We start from the raw sequence: 22,437 nt of genomic DNA, 5'->3' as shown, positions 1-22,437 counted from the left end.
CCCTAATCTTTTACAGACAGAAAGCAGGTAAGAAAGATACACAGCTGCAAACATAGACTAATTTTTATAAAAAATAATAATAATAATAATACTTTTTATAGAATAGGAAAAATGATTCAGAGAGTGGAAACGAGAGTTCAGAGGGTGAACCCAAGAGACAAAGAGAACAACTCTTAGGCCATAGTACTGAGCCTTAATCAGGGAACTAAATCATTTTAGACCAGTGACAGCTGTGTGCCCTGTTTTCCATTATGGTTATCCTGTGCCTGTACCATTATTATATGTTGGGTGTGTAGGAGACTGATAACCTGTCTCCTTTAGCTCTCAGGTCATCCTTGCCAGGAGCAAAGGTACTCAAGAATCTGTACCATATAAACTGCACCAAGGACAGTCATCCACACCAGAATAATTTAGATGAAGAGATCCTAGACTTTGAGCTCAGGCTGCAATGGGCTAAATATTTGGGGATCTTGAAGGAGAAGATGAGTATAATTTGCATGGAAAAGGGGTAAAAACTGTTGTACCCAGAGGGAAGACTGTAGCAGATTGTATTTTCCAAAATGACAGCAAAAATATCTCCCATCCTATGTGCTTTTCTTACAAAGTGACTTTGACTCTCCTTCCATCAAGAAATGGGGAAACATTCCTTCCTCTTGAGTCTGAGTGGGCTTGAGACTGCAGTAGCAGTGATGATCTGTGACTTCTGAGCCTAGATCATAAAAAATAACACAGCTTCTGCTTGGTTCTCTTGGGATGCTCAGTGTTAGAATCCAGCCAGTATATCATGAGGAAACACAAGTCGTCTACGGAGAGGAAACAAGGCTCCCAGACCACAGCCTTGGCCAAGCTGTCAGCTTATAGCCAAAACCAGCTTGTCATCCAGGTGAGTGAAAGTGGTTCCTCTGCCACTCAGTTGAGAAGCCATAGCTCTTGCTATGTGGTACAGACAAGTTGTTCCTGCCAAATGAACCCTGCCAGACTTGCAGATTTGTGAACAGAATAGATGACTGATGTTACTTTAAGCAGCAAGATTTTAGGTGTTTTGTTATAGCAATAGATCACTGATAGATACAGACATCATCTCCTTTATGACAACTTTCTCAAGCTCCCAGGTAGGATTAATGTGTAACATTACCTTATCACTTATTATATTCTACTGAAATTAACTGTTTACTTGTCTGTCTCCATGTGAGCTCAAGGGCAGGGTCTATGCCATTTTTAGAAAAGTATCTCCTCAAGTATTCCTTCTGCCCATTCTCTCTCCTCTCTCTTTCTGGAACTTTAGACAAGTGAGAACTTCTCAGTGTCTCCTCCAAGTCGCTTAGCTTTGCTTTCATATTTTTCATCTCTCTGTCTGTCTTTGCAACATTTTGGAAAATTTGTTCTGATCAATTTTCCAGCTCACTAAATGTCTTTTCAGCTGAATCTAATGTGCTGTTTTACCATCTACTGAGCTTTTAATTTTGTTTTGCTTTCATTTATAGAAGTTTTGTTTTTTCCCCTTCAAATATATTAGGTCACTTTTTGTAGTCTGTATTCCTGAGATATCTTCAAGTTTATCTTTTATTTATAATAAGTGCAGTTGTTTTATAATCTACATCTATTAATTCCAGTGCTTGAAGTCTTTTCAGGTATGAATATCTTCTTTCTTGTTTCTATTGATTCTCATTTGGGGATTCTTTTCCTTGTGGGCCTAACTATCATAAACAGCTCATTTTATTTACAGTAAGTATGGATGTTTACTTGGAGCCCTTATAATACATACTTACTCAAGTATTTATACTAATTACTTGGGGCCTAGAAAGAGATTATATTCCTCGATGGAGGGACTGAGAAGCCCTGGTGGCACAGTGGTTAAGTGCTCGGCTGCTGACCAAAAGGTTGATGGTTCAAACCCTCCAGCTATTCTGTGGGAAAAAGATGTGGCAGTTTGCTTCCATAAAGATCTACAGCCTAGGAAACCCTGTGAGGCAGTTCTACTCTGTTCCATAGGGTCTCTATGAGTCAGAATCAACTTGACAGCAACAGCACTGGTTGACCTCCCATTTGAAACTTTCCTCCCTTGTTAAGCTTTCATGTTACTCCCTGATATTCTTTCTTACAGCTGACAGTGAAGTAATGGGAAGGAAATGTGATAGCAGTCAAAAACCCACGTTCAATCCCAGGCCCCACAATTTGTTGATTATATAAGACATTTAGCTCCAATTTCCTTATTAGCAAAATAGAGTTAATAATTGTCCTGCCTTATTCACTACTTTGTAACGCAAATAAATAAAATTAAAAAAATAACGTATTTGAAAATGCCATAACAAAAAATATTATACAATGTAGCTAAGGGTACTTTAATATCCTGGAGACAGACAGGATACAGAAAAGTATATAAAATGATTCTTGCTAACAAATCTGCTACGAAGTCCTGAAGGGCCCAAAGCTCTGTACTTGACCCAGAAGCTTTTTCACCATCAAAAGGCTTCAAAGTGTCTTTACCAAGGCAATACCACCCCATGAGGGCTCTTGGCTAGAAGTTAAAATCAATATCCCTCTGACTTACCTGTGCTCATTTCAAACTGCAAAAATGATTATTGTGAATGCATTGGGGCACTTTCATTTAGACAATAGAGTGAGAAATCAAAATATTAATGATATATTTTCACATATATAAGCATACAAATTGAATTGGTCCAATTGTGAGTAAGAAATATTACCAGTTCTTGAGGAAGGTACCCTTGCGATTTCCAAGGAGCAAGGTTTCTTTGTAACTGCTGTGTCCATAAGGTCAAAAAGGAAGTTCTCATTTTCAGAAGGAAATGCATCCAGAGAAGCAGATGGTACAATTTCCATAGTGTAACTCCTCTTCTTTGGATAGGACTCCTGAAAAAAAACAAGAAAAAATAAAAATACCTTTGAGATAAAGAGCTTGTTTGACTTATAAAAACATAACTTTTTTCTGGTTTTTATTGAATATATCATGGACTGCCAGAAGAATGAACAAATCAGTCTTCCGAGAAGCACAGCCAGAATACTCCTCAGAAGCGAGGATGGCGAGACCCCATCTCACTTACTTTGGACATCTCATCAGGAGGGACCAATCTCTAGAGAAGGTCATCATGCTTGGTAAAGTGGAGGGCCAGCGAATAGAGGGAGGCTCTCAAAGAGATGGACTGACATAGTGCCTGTATCAGTGAGCTCAAATATAGCATATGATCATGAAGATGGCTTCAAACATAGCATACGATCATGGAGATGGCGCAGGACCAGGTAACATTTTGTTCTGTTGTACTTAAGGTCACTATGAGTTGGGCCAACTCGATGGCAACTAACATCTCTTCTTCCAAAAATAATTATGAGTTGATGATTCATCTGTGTGAATAAGTTAGGTACGCATGTAACCCCAATATTATCAGCAATCTTTTTAGAAGAGTCCCTACAATTTGGTTCCCTGAATTTATTACAGAACTAATAAAGTTCTTCCCTTGTCATGATCTCTCTCTTTCTTTATGTCTATTTTCTAGTTTTGGAATAAACTGTTATTTAATCAATACCCATTGCCGTCAAGTCATAGCTACCTACAGGACAGAGTAGAACTGCCCCACGGGGTTGCCAAGGAACAGCTGGTGGATTCAAACTGCCTACCTTTTGGTTAGCAGCCGAAATCTTAACCACTGTGCAGTCATTCTCAAAACTCTACTCCTTTTCCTGACTCCTAGAGAAGGCCATGTGACTCCAAGTTAGATATAAGACAAAGTTTGCTGGGAGGCTTCTAGGAAAATATGCTTCCATAGAAGAGAGGCATACAAGGAGGCTCTTCCAGAGCCCTGGCCATCCACAGTTTCCTCTTTCTGGATGCACTTTTGATGTTTAGAGCTGAGGCAGGCATTTGGTGATCATAAGGCAGTAAGCCTCAGATCAAAAACTTACAAGCTGAGAATGGCAACAGGAAAATTAAAAGAGCCTAGGGCCTTGATGATGTCACTGAGCCCCTAGAACAGCTCGGGGACCGCTTTCTCCAGTCTTTTTAAGTAAATAATAAAGTTCCTATAAGCCATTGCTAATTGTGGAGCTCTGGTGGCACAGTGGTTAAGAGCTACAGCTGCTAACCAAAAGGCTGGCGGTTTGCATCCACCAGCCACTGCTTGGAAACCCTGTGGGGCAGTTCCACTCTGTCCTATAGGGTCACTATGAATCAGAATCAACTTGACGGCAGTGGGTTTGGTTTTCTGTTTGTTTGTTTTAATTGGGTATTCTGTCATTTAGAATCAAAAGTATTCCCACATAGTACTTTTCTTTGTGCATACTGTTAACTAATATATTAAGGTTTCTCTTTTCTTGTACACGAGTCATTAAGTGGCCAACAAATATTTATTGGGCATCTAGTATATATCTAGGACTTTGCTAAGTGCTCTGGGGATTCTCAAAAAATGACTAAGACATAACCCTTGCTGTCAGTAGGTTCACAGTCTAGTGGAGAAGATTATATGCACAATGACTTTCAAAATCATGCTTTGTTTTTTGATGCTTGTTACCCTTGTAAGTATACCCCACTACAAATAGAAAAAGACAATTAAGAAAATAAACCCATATTTAAAAAAAATCTTCCAAGAGATATCCAAGGGTTGGTAAAGATTTAATAGAAGCTTCTGTTTTGATAATGATATTTACAGTGCAGTAGTAGAATAAGTATTCAAGGTCAGTGTAATTGCTTCCAGACCATACCAGACCCTCACACATCAAAGAGTCAATTATGTTCACTCTACTCTACTGAAAGCAGGATATTGGGAGTAATTTATTTTTAACAACAAAGGGTGACAAAGTAGAAAGCATCCAGAGGAAAGCAATCAGGATGGTGTATAATTTAAAAACCGTGTCTCAGAAGAAATGATGAAAGGAATTGCAGTGTTCTATCCTGGGAAAGACTTACAGCCACGTAACAATTTTCTCAACATATTTGAAAGGCTATCCCTCAAAGATGGGGAAGGGGAAGGGTGGGAGTTGTAGATTTATTCTAAAGCTCTTAAAGGCAGGACAAAGATCAATTATTTACAAGTCGAATAGGGAAAATCTGGGTCAATACAAAGACAATTTTCTACCAATTAATAATATTGCCTGTATTTTAAAATAAAACTGTACTAATACAATAATTAGCTAAAAAGTAGCACTACAAAGCAAAAGGAGGAACTCCTCATTACTGAAAATCTTCTGGCAAAAGAACTACTTATTGATGAAATTATTAATGAAACATATTACACAGTGAAGACACCAGATGAATGTAAACTCCACACATGCTGGAATTGGTCTTGTTACACTCTATCCCCAGAAGCTAATACAGGCCCTGGCATGTAACGATGCTCAATAAATAATTATCAGCCTACTGAATAATTTCTAATATCCTTAAAACAAATCTAACTACCAGTTAAGGAAATCATTATGCCTTTTTCAGATGTAAATTTATTTGCTTCAGTTTGGTTATTAGTATTTACTCCTCTGCATATCAAAGGGGCCCTGGTGGCACAGTGGTTAGGAGCTACAGCTGCTAACCAAAAGTTGACAGTTTGGATCCACCAGCAGCTCTTTGGAAACGCTATGGGGCAGTTCTACTCAGTCTTATAGGACGGCTATGAGATGGAATTGACTCGATGGCAAGGAGTTCGGGTTTGGGTTTGCATAGCAAAAGTAAAAAAAAAACAAAAACTGAGATTACAATAATAAAACTGTAAAGAATCTATGGGAAAAAAAAGTCTTCAGATTAAACCTGGGTTGCCCTTAAATTAAATTTATCAGAACAACCAATTTGTCATGGATTTGGTTAAACTAGAATTTTATTGTGTTTATAAAGAAATATGAGGATCTTCAAGGCCTTGAAAACTACTCTGAAGTTTAGCAACACAGGATGGGTTAGTTCGCTTCCCTTTGCCCCCTTAAAAAGGAAGCATATGTGTTTATTAGAGAAGGAATTAGAAAGTAAGAAAGAGGAAAAAAAAAAAATCACATGGAAAATCCAGCATACTGAGATACTGTTAACATTTTTGTGTATATCCTGCCAGACTTTCCTTCTGCAAACGTGTGTGTGGATAGGGGGTGTGTGCACATAGGAAAGAAAAAAAAATATTTTAAATAATAATGAAGCGCACCCTCTTTCGCTTCCTTGAGGGAGTGCCAAAATTTTTTGCTGGAATAGAAGTCCTTGTGATACGTGGCTTCCTTAAGGGAGATAAGATCCCCCAGGGAAGGAGATGGCAAACCAAAGGTAGTATATTATGCGTTTGCAATCACTCATTTCATATAATCAAAAAAGAGGGATAGTCAACAAAATATGAAGAAGTACTCCCCAAAAGAGGGTGTGCTAATTTGTAGGGCCCACTGCAAAAAATAAAATGTGGGGCATCTGTTCAAAATTTCGAAGGGTGAAAGCAGAGCATTAACCAAGCGCAGGGCCCTGTACCACTGCACGGGTCACACTTCATGAAGCTGGCCTGCTTCTTCTGCTTGTTTGTGTGAATCTGTAGAAACCTGCTATTATAAGAGGTTTGGGCACAGTAAATAAGCATGCTTCATTGTCAGCTAGGAACATTTATAAAGCTGATATTAAAATGATCTCTTAGGTCTTTCTGTGTCCCTTCTCTTTTATAAGGACACCACTCAGATGGCATTAGGACCCACCCTGGTGGTGCTGTGGTTAAGAACTACGGCTGCAGAAAAAAAGGTCGGCAGTTCAATTCCACCACGCATTTCTTGGAAACTGTATGGGGCAGCTCTACTCTGTCCTGTAGGGTTGCTATGAGTCCAGTAAGGCCATCAGTGATAACTTCTTCCAAGATCCTATTTCCAAACAAGCTCACCTTTACAGGAACCAGGTATTAAGACTTCAATAAATGTTTTTGGGGGATACAATTCCCCAAATGTGTGAATATACTCAGTACTTCCTTTAAGCAATTATAATTTATTTTCAAACATTTTTGATTACTTTCAAATACAAGAGGGACACACAGTAGAGGAAAATAATAAATACTACGAAAATAAAAGGAGCATGCTGATCAGGCTAATTTTCTTTTAAGTCTGATAATCTTTTAAAGCCTAACTTATAAATATCAAAATTGAAAACAACTATATTCCAAATCTGGTGGACAAACTGTGATGATGAATCTTTTGGTTCCCAGAGAATATTTGCCTGGACATCATGGGGTCCCATCATATTCCTTCTTTCCTTCCCTCCGTCTTTTCTTTCTGTTCTCTCTCCCTCTCTCTTTTTTTCCCCTTCTCTTTATTCCTTCCTTCCTTTCCTTCTTTCTTTCTTCCCTCATTCCCTCCCTCGCTGCCTCCCTCCCTGCCTCCCTCCCTTCCTCCTTTCTTCTTCTAATCACAAAGACTCACTGAACCCAGGACTAAGTATTGCTATTACTAGGTGCAGAAGGAAGGAAAGGAATGGGAGGACTGTGTTGTTTCTTCTTATACGAAGAAAGTTCTTAAGTTGGTCTCTTTTTTTTTTAAGAGGTAATGAAAGATAATACAATAAGTAAATAAACCATGTATGCTCACTATTCAGTTTAAAAAATAAAACATTACTATAATATTATTGAAGCCCCTGTGTGCCCCTTTTCAATCCTACCTCTTCTTCCCACACCAGGGCTAAGTACAATTCTTAACTTTGTGTTTAAAATTCCCTGGCATGTAGCTAAAAATGTAACTATATTTGTAAGCCCCCACGTGTCTGTCAGTTTGTAGTACTGTGGGGGCTTCTGTGTTGCTGTGATGCTGGAAGCTACGCCACCGATATTCAGATACCAGCAGGGTCACCCATGGAGGACAGGCTTCAGCTGAGCTTCCAGACTAAGACAGACTAGGAAGAAGGACCTAAGAATCTACTTCTGAAAAGCATTAGCCAGTGAAAACCTTATGAATAGCAGCGGAACATTGTCTGATATAGTGCTGGAAGATGAGCCCCCCAGGTTGGAAGGCACTCAAAAGATGACTGGGGAAGAGCTGCCTCCTCAAAGTAGAGTTGACCTTAATGATGTGGAAGGAGCAAAGCTTTCGGGACCTTCATTTGCTGATGTGGCACGACTCAAAATGAGAAGAAACAGCTGCAAACATCCATTAATAATCAGAAACTGGAATGTACGAAGTACGAATCTAGGAAAAATGGAAACCATCAAAAATGAAATGGAATGCATAAACATCAATATCCTAGGCATTAGTGAGCTGAAATGGACCGGTATTGGCCATTCTGAATCGGATAATCATACAGTCTACTATGCTGGGAATGACAACTTGAAGAGGAATGGTGTTGCATTCATTGTCAAAAAGAGCATTTCAAGATCTATCCTGAAGTCAACACTGTCAGTGATAGAATAATGTCCATATGCCTAGAAGGAAGACAAGTTAATATGACTATTATTCAAATTTATACACCAACCATTAAGGCCAACGATGAAGAAATGGAAGATTTTTATCAGCTGCTACAGTCTGAAACTGATTGAATGTGCAATCAGGATGCATTGATAATTACTGGCGATTGGAATGCAAAAGTTGGACACAAAGAAAAAGGATTAGTAGCTGGAAAATACGGCCTTGGTGATAAAATCAATGCCAGAGATCGAATGATAGAATTTTGCAAGACTGATGACTTCTTCATTGCAAATACCTTCTTTCACCAACATAAATGGCGACTATACACATGGACCTCACAAGATGGAACATACAGGAGTCAAACTGACTACATCTGCAGAAAGAGACGATAGAAAAGCTCAGTATCATCAGTCAGAACAAGGCCAGGGGCCATCTGTGGAACAGACCATCAATTGCTCACATGCAAGTTCAAGTTCAAACTGAAGAAAATCAGAGCAAGTCCACAAGAGCCAAAATATGATCTTGAGTATATTCTACCTGAATTTAGAGACCATCTCAAGAAGAGATTTGACGCATTGAACACTAGTGACTGAATACCAGACAAGTTGTGGAATGACATCAAGGACATCATCCATGAAGAAAGCAAGAGGTCAGTGAAAAGACAGGAAAGAAAGAAAAGACCAAGATGGATGTCAGAGGAGACTCCGAAACTTGCTCACGAACATCTAGCAGCTAAAGCAAAAGGAAGAAATGATGAAGTAAAACAACTAAACAGAAGATTTCAAAGGGTGGCTCGAGAAGACAAAGTATTACATAATTTCATGTACAAAGAGCTGGAGATAGAAAATCAAAAGGGAAGAACATGCTCAGCGTTTCTTAAGATGAAAGAACTGAGGAAAAATTCAAGCCTCGAGTTGCAATAGTGAAGGATTCTATGGGGAAAATATTAAACAACGCAGGAAGTATCAAAAGAGGATGGAAGGAATACACAGTCATTATACCAAAAAGAATTAGCCGATGTTCAACCATCTCAAGAGTTAGCATATGATCAGGAACCCATGGTACTAAAGGAAGGAGTCCAAGCTGCTCTGAAGGCATTGGTGAAAAACAAGGTTCCAAGAATTGATGGAATATCAATTGAGATGTTTCAACCAATGGATGAAGCACTGGAGGTGCTCATTCGTCTATGCCAAGAAATATGGAAGACAGCTTCCTGGCCAACTGACTGGAAGAGATCCATATTTATGCCTATTCCCAAGAAAGGTGATCCAACCGAAAGTGGAAATTATAAAACAATATCATTAATATTACATGCAAGCAAAATTTTGCTGAAGATTATTCAAAAGTGGCTGCAGCAGTGTATCAACAGGGAACTGCCAGAAATTCAGGCCGGTTTCAGAAGAGGACGTGGAACCAGGGATATCACTGCTGATGTCAGATGGATCCTGGCTGAAAGCAGAGAATACCAGAAGGATGTTTACCTGTGTTTTATTGACTATGCAAAGTCCTTTGACTGTGTGGATCCTAACAAATTATGGATAACATTGCGAAGAATGGGAATTCCAGAACACTTAATTGTGCTCATGAGGAAACTTTACATAGATCAAGAGGAGGTTGTGCGGACAGAACAAGAGGATAGTGATTGGCTTAAAGTCAGGAAAGCATGCATTAGGGTTGTATCCTTTCACCATACCTATTCAATCTGCATGCTGAGCAAATAATCCGAGAAGCTGGACTATATGAAGGAGAATGGGGCAACAGGATTGGAGGAAGACTCATTAACAACCTGTGTTATGCAGATGACACAACCTTGCTTGCTGAAAGTGAAGAGGACTTGAAGCGCTTACTAACGAAGGTCAGAGACTACACAGCCTTCAGTATGGATTGCACCTCAGCATAAAGAAAACAAAAATCCTCACAACTGGACCAATGAGCAACATCATGATAAACGGAGAAAAGACTGAAGTTGTCAAGGATTTCATTTTACTCAGATCCACAATCAACAGCTATGGAAGCAGCAGTCAAGAAATCAAAAGACGCATTGCATTAGGTAAATCTGCTGCAAAGGACCTCTTTAAAGTGTTAAAAAGTAAAGATGTCACCTTGAAGACTAAGGTGCGCCTGACCCAAGCCATGGTATTTTCAATCATATCCTATGCACGTGAAAGCCGGACAGTGAATAAGGAAGACTGAAGAAGAATTGGTGCCTTTGAATTGTGGTGTTGGCGAAGAATACTGAATATACCACGGACTGACAAAAGAACGAACAAATCTGTCTTGGAAGAAGTGTGGCCAGAATGCTCCTTAGAAGCAAGAATGGTGAGACTGTGTCTTACATACTTTGGACATGTTGTCAGGATGGATCAGTCTCTGGAGAAGGACATCATGCTTGGCAAAGTACAGGGTCAGTGGAAAAGAGTAGGACTCTCAACAAGGTGGACTGACACAGTGGTTACAACAATGAGCTGAAGCATAGCAACAATTGTAAGGATGGTGCAGGAATGGGCCGTGTTTTGTTCTGTTGTGCACAAGGTGGCTACGAGTCAGAATCAACAACAGTGTATTTGTAAGAGTCAATAAAGAATAAATTATTGTATGCTTTTGAATGCCATATGCATGCTACAAAATGTTCTCGTTGTTCTGTGACTTTTTCCAATCAATATAAAGTTCCTGAGTTTCATTGTATTTTTAGTGTGGTACAGAAGTCCATTATATAGACACACTGCAATTTATTTACACATTCTCTTAAGAATGGGCTTTTAAATGTTTCCCAGGTATTCTGTTATTAAGAACAATGTTGCTATGAATATTCCTGTACAAGTAATCAGCGTTATGTTACCTATTCCAGTTGTCATGGGACAGAATTTCAAGAACAATCACAAGATGAGAAAAATGAGTGAAATTAGGAGTTCTGCAGAATTAGGAATTTTCAGCAAGAGAAAATCATTAGACCTGAGATGATATGCTCTGTAGGGTCTACAGGCTTCTTGAGAAGGACATTGCATTTTCCTACCCAAAGTGGTGGCATAGTGGTTAAGAGTTCGGCTGCTTACCAAAAGGTTGGCAGTTCAAATCTACCAGGTGCTCCTTGGAAACCCTATGGGGCAGTTCTACTCTGTCCTACAGGGCTGCTGTGAGTCAGAATCAACACAACGGCAATGGGTTTTTACGGGACACAAAGTGGGGTGACAGTTCAAGGGATTTTCTATAAATCTTATGTAAAGATAGTATGTATATATAAAGGCATTATATATAATGCTTTCTAATTGGCCGTTTGCCTCTAAGGACATAGTGTGAAATATTTTCAATGACATAAATATACATATGGTCATAGTTTATTTTGTCAACCCTATAGTACTGAAGGAAGCCCTGGTGGTGTAGCGGTTAAGTGCTACGGCTGCTAACCAAAGGGTCGGCAGTTCGAATCCGCCAGGCGCTCCTTGGAAACTCTATGGGGCGGCTCTACTCTGTTCTATAGGGTCGCTATGAGTCGGAATCGACTCGACAGCACTGGGTTTGGTTTTGGTTTTTTTATAGTACTGAAAATGTTTTGCTTTTAAAGGAACATTCTTGTGCATATATCCTGTGACAATAGGTATACACCATATGCTTACATACAACTGAATCTGTTTCTGGGCTTTCTAATTGGTTCCATATGTCAATCTGTTCTAGCTCTAGAAGGATATTCTTGATTATTATACCCTTAAAACTGATTTTATGATCTGTTAGGATAAGTCTCTTCTCATATTCATTTTTCAAAGCATTCATAATTATCTTCATGTTTATTTTTCCAAATAGTCTTCATTTTGTGAAGTTTGCCTCAAATCATTCCATCGTCTTTGTTCTCTGTCAGTAAAAAACATTTCCATTTAGCCAGATACTGAAAAATCTGTGGATTATCCTTCACTTCTTATTCTTCCCCAGTGTCATTCCCAATCGATGCCCAAGTCCTACACTTTACTATTAAATTGTTTCTTAAATTCAGCCACTTCTCTCCACCTGCCATCACCTTAGTAAAAAAAAAAAATCCCACTGCCATCAAGTTGATCCTGATTCATAGCGACCCTACAGGACAGAGTAGAACTGCCCCATAGAGTTTTCAAGGAGTGGCTGGTGGATCTAAACTGCCAGCCTTTTGGTTAACAGTCAAGATCTTAACCACTGTGCCACCAGGGCCCCACCCTAGTACTGGTCACCATTATATCTCACCTGAACTGCTGGAACAACTTCCAAACTAGCCTCCACACTAGCAATTCTACTCCTCTCCCAATTAATTTACTTTCAAACACTAGCATGAGGTCACTAAGAGTAAGACATGTCAAAATAAACCCACTTCTTTTTCATCATAACTTTATTTGGTGTGGGAATCATAGAAGGCTATAGCTATAGTACATATTGATTCTTTTTAAACATTTAAGATGGTTTCTCATAATATCTCAGAATTTCCTTGCTGAATTACTTCTTTAAATGCATTAATGATCCAGATGGTAAACTCACTCAAATAACATTATCTGGATGAATAAACCAAAGTTCAAACATAATTCCATATGATACTATAAATGGAGTTAATTTCTAAAGGCATGTTTGTCTAGCACCTAGCAAAGTGCTATGTTCGGAGGCCAGGACTCTATGAATATATGCTAAGTGAATGTATAAAATAATTCACATTTCAATTAGTATTTTAAGAACTGTATCCTCCACAGAGGTCAATAGGTGGCACAAATGGTTTGTCCACGACTCCTAACCTAAAGGTTGTTGGCTCAAATCTATCTCGTGGCACCACAGAAGAAAGACCTGGTGATCAGCTTCTGTAAAGACTGTGTTGTTGTTAGCTACTGTCAAGTCAGCCCCCAACTCCTGGCAACCCCGTGTTACAGAGTAGAACTGCTCCATAGGGTTTTCTTGGCTGAAATCTTTATGGAAGCAATTCACCAGGTCTTTTTTTTACTGGGTTCTTTTGCAGAGATGCTGGTGGGTTTGAACCACCAACCTTTAGGGAAGAAGACAATCACAAACTGCTTGCCAGGAAAACCTTATGGAGCAGTCCTACTCTGTAATACATAGGGTCACCATGGTTTGGAATCAACTCGATGGCAACAGGTTTTTTGTATCCTTCAGTAAAATTAAGGCACCATATGGTCAAGGACTATGACCATCTTGTTCACATTAAAAAGAAAAAAAAACCTGTTGCTGTCAAGTCAATTCTGACTCATAGCCACCCTACAGAACAGAGTAGAGTTTCCAAGGAGTGCCTGGTGGATTCAAACTGCTGACCTTTTGGTTAGCAGCCATAGCTCTTAACTACTACACCACCAGGGTTTCCCTTGTTCACATAGTACACACTTATTAAATATTTGCTGATTTAAGTCTGATGCAGTATCATTCCAAAACTGTCACAAATTCAAATCATTGTAGAAATAATAGCAACTTACATTCGGGTAGTGCTTTATACTCTCCAAAGTTTTATTGTTGTTGGGTGCTGTTGAATTGATTCGAACTCATAGCAACCCCATGACAGAACAGAACTGCCCCATAGAGTTTTCTTAGCAGTAATCTTCACTAAAGCAGATCACCACACGTATTTCTCCCACGGAGCCACTTGGTGGGTTCAAACCACCAACTTTTCAGTTAGCAGCCAAGCACTTAACCACTGTGCCACCAGAGCTCCTTAATAGAACAGTACCCTCGCAAAATCAGCATTAGCAACAAAAAGTTTATATAAGGTGCTTTCATATGGTATTTATATACTGTGTTTCTATAAAAGCTTGAAACCATCAGCGGTGAATTGAATCTAACAAGTCAAAGTTTATCAGTCATTAAATATAAGGTGAAACTCTAGTGGTGTAGTGGCTAAGAGCTACAGCTGCTAACCAAAAGGTTGGCAGTTCAAATCCACCAGGCACTCCTTGGAAACCCTATGGGGCAGTTCTACTCTGTCCTTTAGGGTCATTATGAGTCAGAGTCAACCTGACGGCAATGGATTTATGCGATTGGTTAAGCATTCAACTACTAGCTGAAAGGCTGACAGTTCAAACTTACCCAGAAGCTCCTTGGAAGACACACCTGGTGATCTGCTTCTGAAAGGTCACAGTCTTGAAAACCCTACGGATCAGCTCTATTCTACACACACATTGGGTCACCATGGGCTGGAATTAACTCAAGACCAACTAACAAAAATAACAAATGCTTCAGTATAGAAACTAGTTACAAAAATCCAACCAGGAACAGGAAAAATGAATTAGGAGTTATAGCTGACAGTATGAGTCAAAGTGTAATATATCAGTTAAGGACCCTGAGGTGACATTGGCTGACTTAATACATGTATGATATTTAGACTAAAGAAGGTGGCATCTCTCCCCTTTTCTGTGCTAAACTTTAATCTGTATTAGAAACAATCTCGTTTACCAATTTCACAAAAGACAGGCTAAGTGGATTATGCTGATTGTCCTTTAGTTAGGTAGTGTAAGATTTTATTTATCAAAGGGGCCAAAGGAGACTTGACCTTTTGATTTTTGAAAAACCTTAGCAACAACCAGGAACTCACAGCTGTTTCCCAGAAGTACCAGTGCTGTAGGGTCTCTGTGTGTGTGTGTGTGTGTGTGTGTGTATAGGTTTATACATATATATGTATATGTATATATGTGTGTATATATATATAAGGAGAACTAGAGGTTTTTATTGACTACTTTGACAGAGTATCTGAGTGAACTTGCCTCTTAGCATAAGTCTATTCTTAGCCACATGGGGAAACTGAGGCAGCTTAATCAGCTCATCAGTGAGAATATTTGGCTTGGTGCTATGGCCTGCATTTGAGGAGGTGCACGTAGACTGTTTTCTCATGAAATGGGTCAGGAAAGTGGTGAGAATCAAACCCATGTCATGTGAGGAAGGATTAAAAAAGAGAAGATGCAGCAAAACATGCATCGCAAGTATTTGAAAGGTAGAAGAGTGGCTAGAATTGTTCTGTATTTCTAAGGGGTAGAAATAGTGCAGTTGGAGAGATGGCACCAGAGAGACAGGTTTCAGTTCATAGTAAGGAAGAGCTTTCTAGCAATCAGAGCTTCCCAGAGTGACACTGGCTGCTTAGCAGGTAGCAGGTAGCAGGTTCTCTGCTACTGGAAGGCTTCAAGCATAGCCTGATCCACACAAGGCATCTCTGAGTAAAGAAGAGGGTTGTTTGAATTAGATGAGTTTTAAGGTGTTAGGTGAGTAAGAGTACTGTGTTAGTACAATGGTACAAGTGCGTACTGTGTTTGTGTGATGATGATACGAGCTACCGCATACTTTCACTGCTTCCTGAATTGTTCTCCTGATAATGGCGAAAATAATACTAACACAAGGGAGTGTGGGTTTATGGCTCTTTCAGAATTAGAGATGACTCACAATTCCAAATGACTCAAAGTAGGTGAAAACTTTTGGAAGCAGTCTGGCTGCTCTGATATAGTTCCCACAATATCAAGGAAAAGTATCCCTTACAGATTTGCAATATTTGAATGAGGAAAGCCACAACATAAATATTGACTAAAAAGAAAAATAATTTTAAAAAGAGAGATACTGGGTGGGAGGAAACAATGAGTGACTGAATTGGTGGCCCGAGAGAAAGCAGCATTGACAACTGTGGTATGCAGAATGGAAGTCCCCTCAAAGAACCTGTGACTAGGTCACCTCACATGACAAAAGAGACTTTGCAGATGTGATTAAGTTAAGGATTTTGAGATAAGGAGATTATCCTGGATTATCCGGTTGGCCTAATATAATCACAAAACCAAACCTGTTGCCATGGAGTTGATTCTGACTTATAGCAACTCTATAGGACAGAGTAGAACTGTCCCACAGGGTTTCCAAGGAGCAGCTGGTGGATTCGAACTGCCAACCTTTAGGTTTGCAGCTATAGCTCTTAACCATTGTACCAACAGGTCTCCAATCATCACAAAGGTGCTAATAAGTAAAAGTGGGAGGCAGGACAGTCAGTGTCAGAGCGAAGGCTGCACAAGGAAGAATTGGTTGGTCACTGCTGGCTTTGAAGATGGGAGGGGGCACAATTCAAGGAATGAGGGCAGATATAAGATTTATTATAATTTATTATTATTAGTATTTTATTTTAGCTTAGGGAGACCCATTTCTGACTTACAACCTGCAGAACTGTAAAAGAATACCATATTTTTATGCAAATAATATGTGCCTTCTACGTTAGCTTGCAAACGTAGGTATTTTCATAAGCGTCGCTATGCCAATTCTTTTTTTTCATATTGCTTTAAAAAATAATTAGCATAGTGCACTTACGAAAATATCTCGTGGTGGGAGGGCACAGTTGGCAAACAAAAGTAGAAGTTGCATGTTATTTATGTAAAAATAAGGCACTTCCACGCTGTTTTAAGCCACCGAGCTTATGGTCTTTGGTTACAGCAGCAATAGGAAACTAATACAATAACACATTAACAGAAGGCATCACATAAAACAAAAAAAAAATTTTTTTTTTATAGGCTATAAAAATTATTAAGGGCTGAAAAGGTAACATAAAATTGGACTCCAATAGAAAAATGTACCTTTTTTTTTTTATAGTAAGACTCAGCACTTTAACATGGTGATTCTCTCTGCTAGCCTTAAATTAAATGCAGTATTACTGCAATAGTTTCCTTCCCATCCCACCTTGGTTCTCAACAATTAATCCTAAAATGCATTTAGAAAAATAAACGTGTAACAATAGCCAGGTATCAGTTCGAAAAAAGAAAAGTAATGGAGGGAGTGGCCACCAGCCTTTATCAGTTATTTAAAGAAATTATAAATGGTTCTTGTGCAATAATTGAAAGGCAATAGGAGAGAAAAAAAATCTCCAAAGCTTGTGGAAATTTATTTCAACTCAGTAGGAAAACAATAGATGGCCTAATAATTGCCAGGGAGGTAACCGACTAGTTGTCTGGACAAAAATAATAAAGCTGGATTACTACTTCATTCTTTACACCCACAATAAATTCCAAATAACAATTTAAATAACAAGCAAATGCACTTGTTATAATAATCTTGAGATAGCAATGAACTTTGACCAGAAGCTATTACCAGACATAATCCAGAAACCCTAGAGAAAAAGAGTGATACATTTGAGTAATACAAATATTACATTTCTATGAAGTCACTAAACGCCATAAAAAAAGAGACAAATGACAAATTTGGGGAAATTATTTGACATACATGACAGACAAAGGGCTAATATCCTTTATATATAAAGAGAATTACAAATTGAGATGAAAGAGATTATCAACCTAAGGGAGGGGAAATGGGCAAAGGATAAAACCAGTTCATGAAAAATGGATGAAAATTTCTTATATGAAAAGATGCTTGACCTCATTTATAATTAAATAAATGCAAATTAAAGTAGCAACTTATATACCCTTCTCGATCAAATTGCTGTAGACAATACACAGCGTTGGTGAGAGTGGGAAAATGGACACTTTTTTACACTGTTAGTCTAACTGTGAATAACATCTTTCAGGCTAATTCATCAGTTGTTACGGAAGACCTTGAGAAAGCAGATCTTTAGATGTTACAGGAGACCTTGAGAAAGCAGATCTTTAGGTAGCATAAACTGTGCAACTTCTGCCATATTAAAATTTTTCCTTAACTTTGGAACAGATAGAATTGACAACTGCCCTTATTCCTGCAGTATGGTACTAGGAGCATGACACTTAAGTGCTTGCCTGCTAACCAAAAGGTTGGTGGATTGAACTCACCCAGCAGCTCTGCAGGAGAAAGTCCTGGGGAATTTGCTCCTGTAAAAATTAAAATCCACTGCTGTCAGGTCGATTTCAACTCATAGCGGACCTACAGGACAGAGTAGAACTGCCCTAAACGGTTTCCAAAGAGCAGCTGGTGGATTTGAACTGATGACCTTTTGCTTAGCAGCCAAACACTTAACGAGTGTGCCACCAGGACCCTAATAAGATGCCTAAGACCTATCAAAATTTTAAATGCACATACTCTTTGACCCAGGGATTCTACTTCTAGAAATCTTTCCTACAATTAAACTCACTACAAATAAAAAATGCACTGAAGCACTGTTAATAAATGGCTGAAAATTATTTTTAGATCCATTAAGAAGAAATGTTTAATAAATAAACAAATACTATTCATACAAAGAGGCAGTATAGTATAATGCTGATTTCCACAGACTTTAGACCGAACAAAATCTACTTGGACCACTTATTAATGTTTCAGATTTTTGGCTCTCCTCCAAATTGTTACTAAATCAGAATTGCTGGTGGTGAGCCTAGGGAATCAATGGTTTAGAAGTATCCCAGGTCATTTTGATGCAAAAGTTTGGTGAAATACATTTGAAAACCACTGGACTAGTAGTTAAAGAGCTTGGGCCCCCAAAGCCCCCATCTCTGCTCTGCCACTTTTCAGCAAAGTTTCCTTGGACAAGGCTCACTTTCCTCATCTGCAAGTTAGAATACTAATAGTATCTACCTTAAAGGGTTTTGGTGGTTGTGAATTAAATAATTTAATCTATTAAGAAATAAAATAATAAATTTTATATAGTGCTTAGTTCAGTGTGTAAGTGCTCAGTAAATATCAGTTATTATTATTATTCAGTCATTTTTAAAATGAGTTAAACATGCAGGTACGGATATGTTAAGCTAAAGCGAACAAACACAAGGAAGAAAAATAGGTAACACATGTTTATACTTGTGCAAAAAGAAAGCATGCATACACATATATGCATGGAATATTTCTGGAAGAAACAAACTCTTATTGGTGATTAACATTTGGGAATGAGACTATATTCTCTTTTGCTTTGCTTGCTTTTTTCTTTTTTTTTTTTTAATATATGTACCTGTTATTCTCAGGGGAAAAAAAAACTATTCTATGATCTATAGAGATGGTATTCTATGACCTACAGAGAGAAAGGTGATGATACCATTTCAAATATAAGTGAACTTTGATTTTTATTTCTGGTACTATTGTGTAGAAATTTTCCTAAAAAACTCTAAAACCAAACCTGTTGCTGTCAAGTCAATTCTGATTCACTGTGACCCTAAAGCAGAATAGAACTGCCTGATAGGGCTTTCAAGGAGTGGCTGGTGAATTTGAACTGCTGATCTTTTTGGTTGGCAGACATAGCTCTTAACCACTGCGTCACCAGGACTCCTGAAAACATGTCCAAAATAGGTATGACATAGTCTTGCTATCCTTGCCTCTAAGGAGCAAGGATCTCTGGAAATCTGCTCCTCCATGGAAGCACCAAGAATACACACACACACACACACACACACACACACACACGTGTCAAAATCAACTTTTTTAGAACTCTGGAAATTCACTGAAGATGTACAACAATTCATGGAGTATTTTTTCAAGAAAAACAGCAGAATCTTTGTAAGAACAATGTACATTATGGCATTTTAACTTGTCCCATTCCCACTTCCCTCTCTCCTCAGCACCCTAGGGAAAAAAAAAAAAAACAGCAACCTCACAATCACAGTAACTGTTAAAACCAACAGCCTAGCAGCCATTGGAGGGAACTGAACAGGTCTGGAGTTCTGAAAAATGATTCACACCCACAGAGAATTCTCACTATTTGATGTATTCAGCAGCTCCCTGAATAAGCCCCATTTACAGGGCTTGTCTTTTTTTGACCTAATGTGGAGCTTGTTCAGAGGCAAGACCCTATCCTCAAGATATTTGTTGAAAAAATCAGCAGCAATTGTTTACCATTTCAACCATTTAACATTTCAGCTGCCAGAGCCAATGAAACCAGATGGGGTAAGCAAAAGACTGTTGAAAAAAGACAAGTAGAAAATCCAGGGAAGGAGACATCCATAAAGGTCTTCAAAAAGTTCCAACATTATTTCTGAGGACCCAGAAGGCCATGAATATGTGCCAGACTGTGTGTATGCCAAGGAAAGGTCTGAGAAAACACTAATTTCTCACCCCTGGTTGACCTTGAATTTCTGCACAATAAGGAAGTAAATGATAAGGCAAACATGTAAACTGGAACTTTAAAGGCATGTTTCAACATGCAATTTTTTCTTTTTTTTCAACATGCTCACTGAGTCCTTCAGCAAAAAGAAGACTTATTGGTTCAAGGAATTTGAGGAACTCTGTCAAATCCTAAGGTAACCAGTAAGATAACAAAGCAGACACTTGAGTGGTCAAACTTGAAAAAGAATATAAACTATATAGGATTAGTTCAGTAGAGTCACCAAACAAACAGCAGCAACAACAAACCCTGCAGAGAGCTTTCCAGAGTTGCAAGATTATATTATTTAAAATGGCCAATTTTCAACAAAAAATAGAAAGTCACACAAAGAAACAGAAAATATGGATCATATACAGGAAAAAAAGCAGTAACAGAAACTACCCCTGAGGAAGCACAGGTGGTGAACTTAATATACAAAGACTAAATAAGCTACTATAAATACGTTGAAATAAATAAAGGAATCATGTCTGAAGAATTAAAGTATGAAATGGAAAAAAAAATTTTTTTATGAAATGGATATTAAATTAAATAAAAAATTTTTTGAAGAATTAAAGTATGAAAGGGATATTAAATTAAATAGAGATATCAATTTACAGATATTATAAAATGGAAACAAAATAGTACATCTGGAGTTGGAAATGACAATAACTGATAGAAAATATTTACAGGAGGAGCTGAACAGCAGATTTGGGCTGGCAGAAGAATGTATCAGCAAACTTGAAGCTGGGTCAATTGAAATTACCCAGTTTAAGAATCGGAAAGAAACTAGAATGAATACAAATAACAGAGGATCTGAGACTTGTAGAAAGCCATCAAGTATAGCAACGTATGCATAATGGAAGACCCAGAAAGAGAGGAAAGAAAGGAAGGAGCAGAAAGAATATTTGAATAAATAACAGCCAGGCACTTCCCAAACTTGAAAAAGAAAAATAATCTACACATTCAAAAAGCACAATAAACTCCAAATAGGATAAATCTGAAAGATACATCCTAGACATATAATAGTCAAACTGCTGAAAGACAAATTAAAGAAATAATCTTGAAAGTAGCAAGAGGAAAATCACTCATCATGTACAAGAGCTCCTCAATATTAGCTGGCTTAGCAGAAACCAGGAAGTCCAGAAAGCATGAGATGAAATATTCAAAATGATGAAAGAAAAAGAATGTTAACCAGTAATTTTATATCCAGCAAAACTATCCTTCAGAAATGAAAGAGAAATTAAGACATTCTCAGATAAACAAATACTGAGAGAGTTTTTTGCTAGTAGGTCTGCTATACAAGAAATACTAAAAATAGTCTTTGAGGTTGAAATGGAAGGATACTAAACATTAACACAAATTCACAGGAAGAAATAAAGAGCATGGGTAAAGGTTAACTACATAGGTAAATACAAAAGATTATAAATGTATTTTTTCTAGCTTTTAAAATCCATCTCATTTTAAAAAAGCTGCATAAAACAATAATTGTAAATCTGTATTGACGGGCTTATAATGTATAAAGATGCAATTTGTATGAAAATAATACAAGGAGGGGGAGGAAACTAAACTGAAGCAAAGGTTTTGTATACTATCAAAATTATGCTAGTATTAATTCAAAATAGATTGTTTGTTAAGATGTTAATTATAATCTCCAGAACAACCACTAAAGAAAATAACTGAAAAAAAAAAGTAAAAGAAACACCAAGGAAATTAAAATAATAAACTAGAAAATACCTATTTAACACAACGGAAGACAGTAATGGTGGAACAGAGGAATAAAAACAAATATATAGAAAACAAAAAACAAAATGGCTAAAAAAACCTACCTTATCAATGAGCAAACAGAAGACTTGAACAACATCATAAACCTACTAGTCCTAACAGACAACAAAAGTAAATGGAGGGGCGGGGCCAAGACGGCGGACTAGGTGGACGCTACCGTGGATCCCTCTTGCAACAGAGACTTGGAAAAACAAATGAATCGATCACATACATAACAATCTACGAACTCTGAACAACAAACACAGACTTAGAGACGGAGAACAAACAAATACGGGCAGACAGCGATCGTTTTCAGAACTAGGAGCCACCGTACCAGGCAGGTGACCTTTGGAGCCCGATCTGGGGCAGAGCCCAGG

The 22,437-nt window shown here is 38.1% G+C and overlaps 1 protein-coding gene across 5 annotated transcripts in view; it reads right to left on the bottom strand.

Moving 5' to 3' along the window:
- The window catches only part of ANKS1B (ankyrin repeat and sterile alpha motif domain containing 1B), a 1,402,370-nt gene that overhangs the window by 893,617 nt on the left and 486,316 nt on the right, over window positions 1-22,437 (bottom strand). For all 5 annotated transcript variants that reach the window (XM_023559966.2, XM_023559973.2, XM_003405282.4 and 2 more), the window contains exon 10: window positions 2,706-2,871. In XM_023559966.2, the coding sequence (XP_023415734.2) occupies window positions 2,706-2,871 (166 nt within the window). The remainder of the gene's footprint in view (window positions 1-2,705; window positions 2,872-22,437) is intronic.

The sequence above is a fragment of the Loxodonta africana genome, chromosome 4 (assembly GCF_030014295.1).
Source record: "Loxodonta africana isolate mLoxAfr1 chromosome 4, mLoxAfr1.hap2, whole genome shotgun sequence".
Classification (NCBI taxonomy): Eukaryota; Metazoa; Chordata; class Mammalia; order Proboscidea; family Elephantidae; genus Loxodonta; species Loxodonta africana.
The sequence above is the reverse complement of the archived record's forward strand: the minus strand, read 5'-3'. Positions and strand labels throughout refer to the sequence as shown.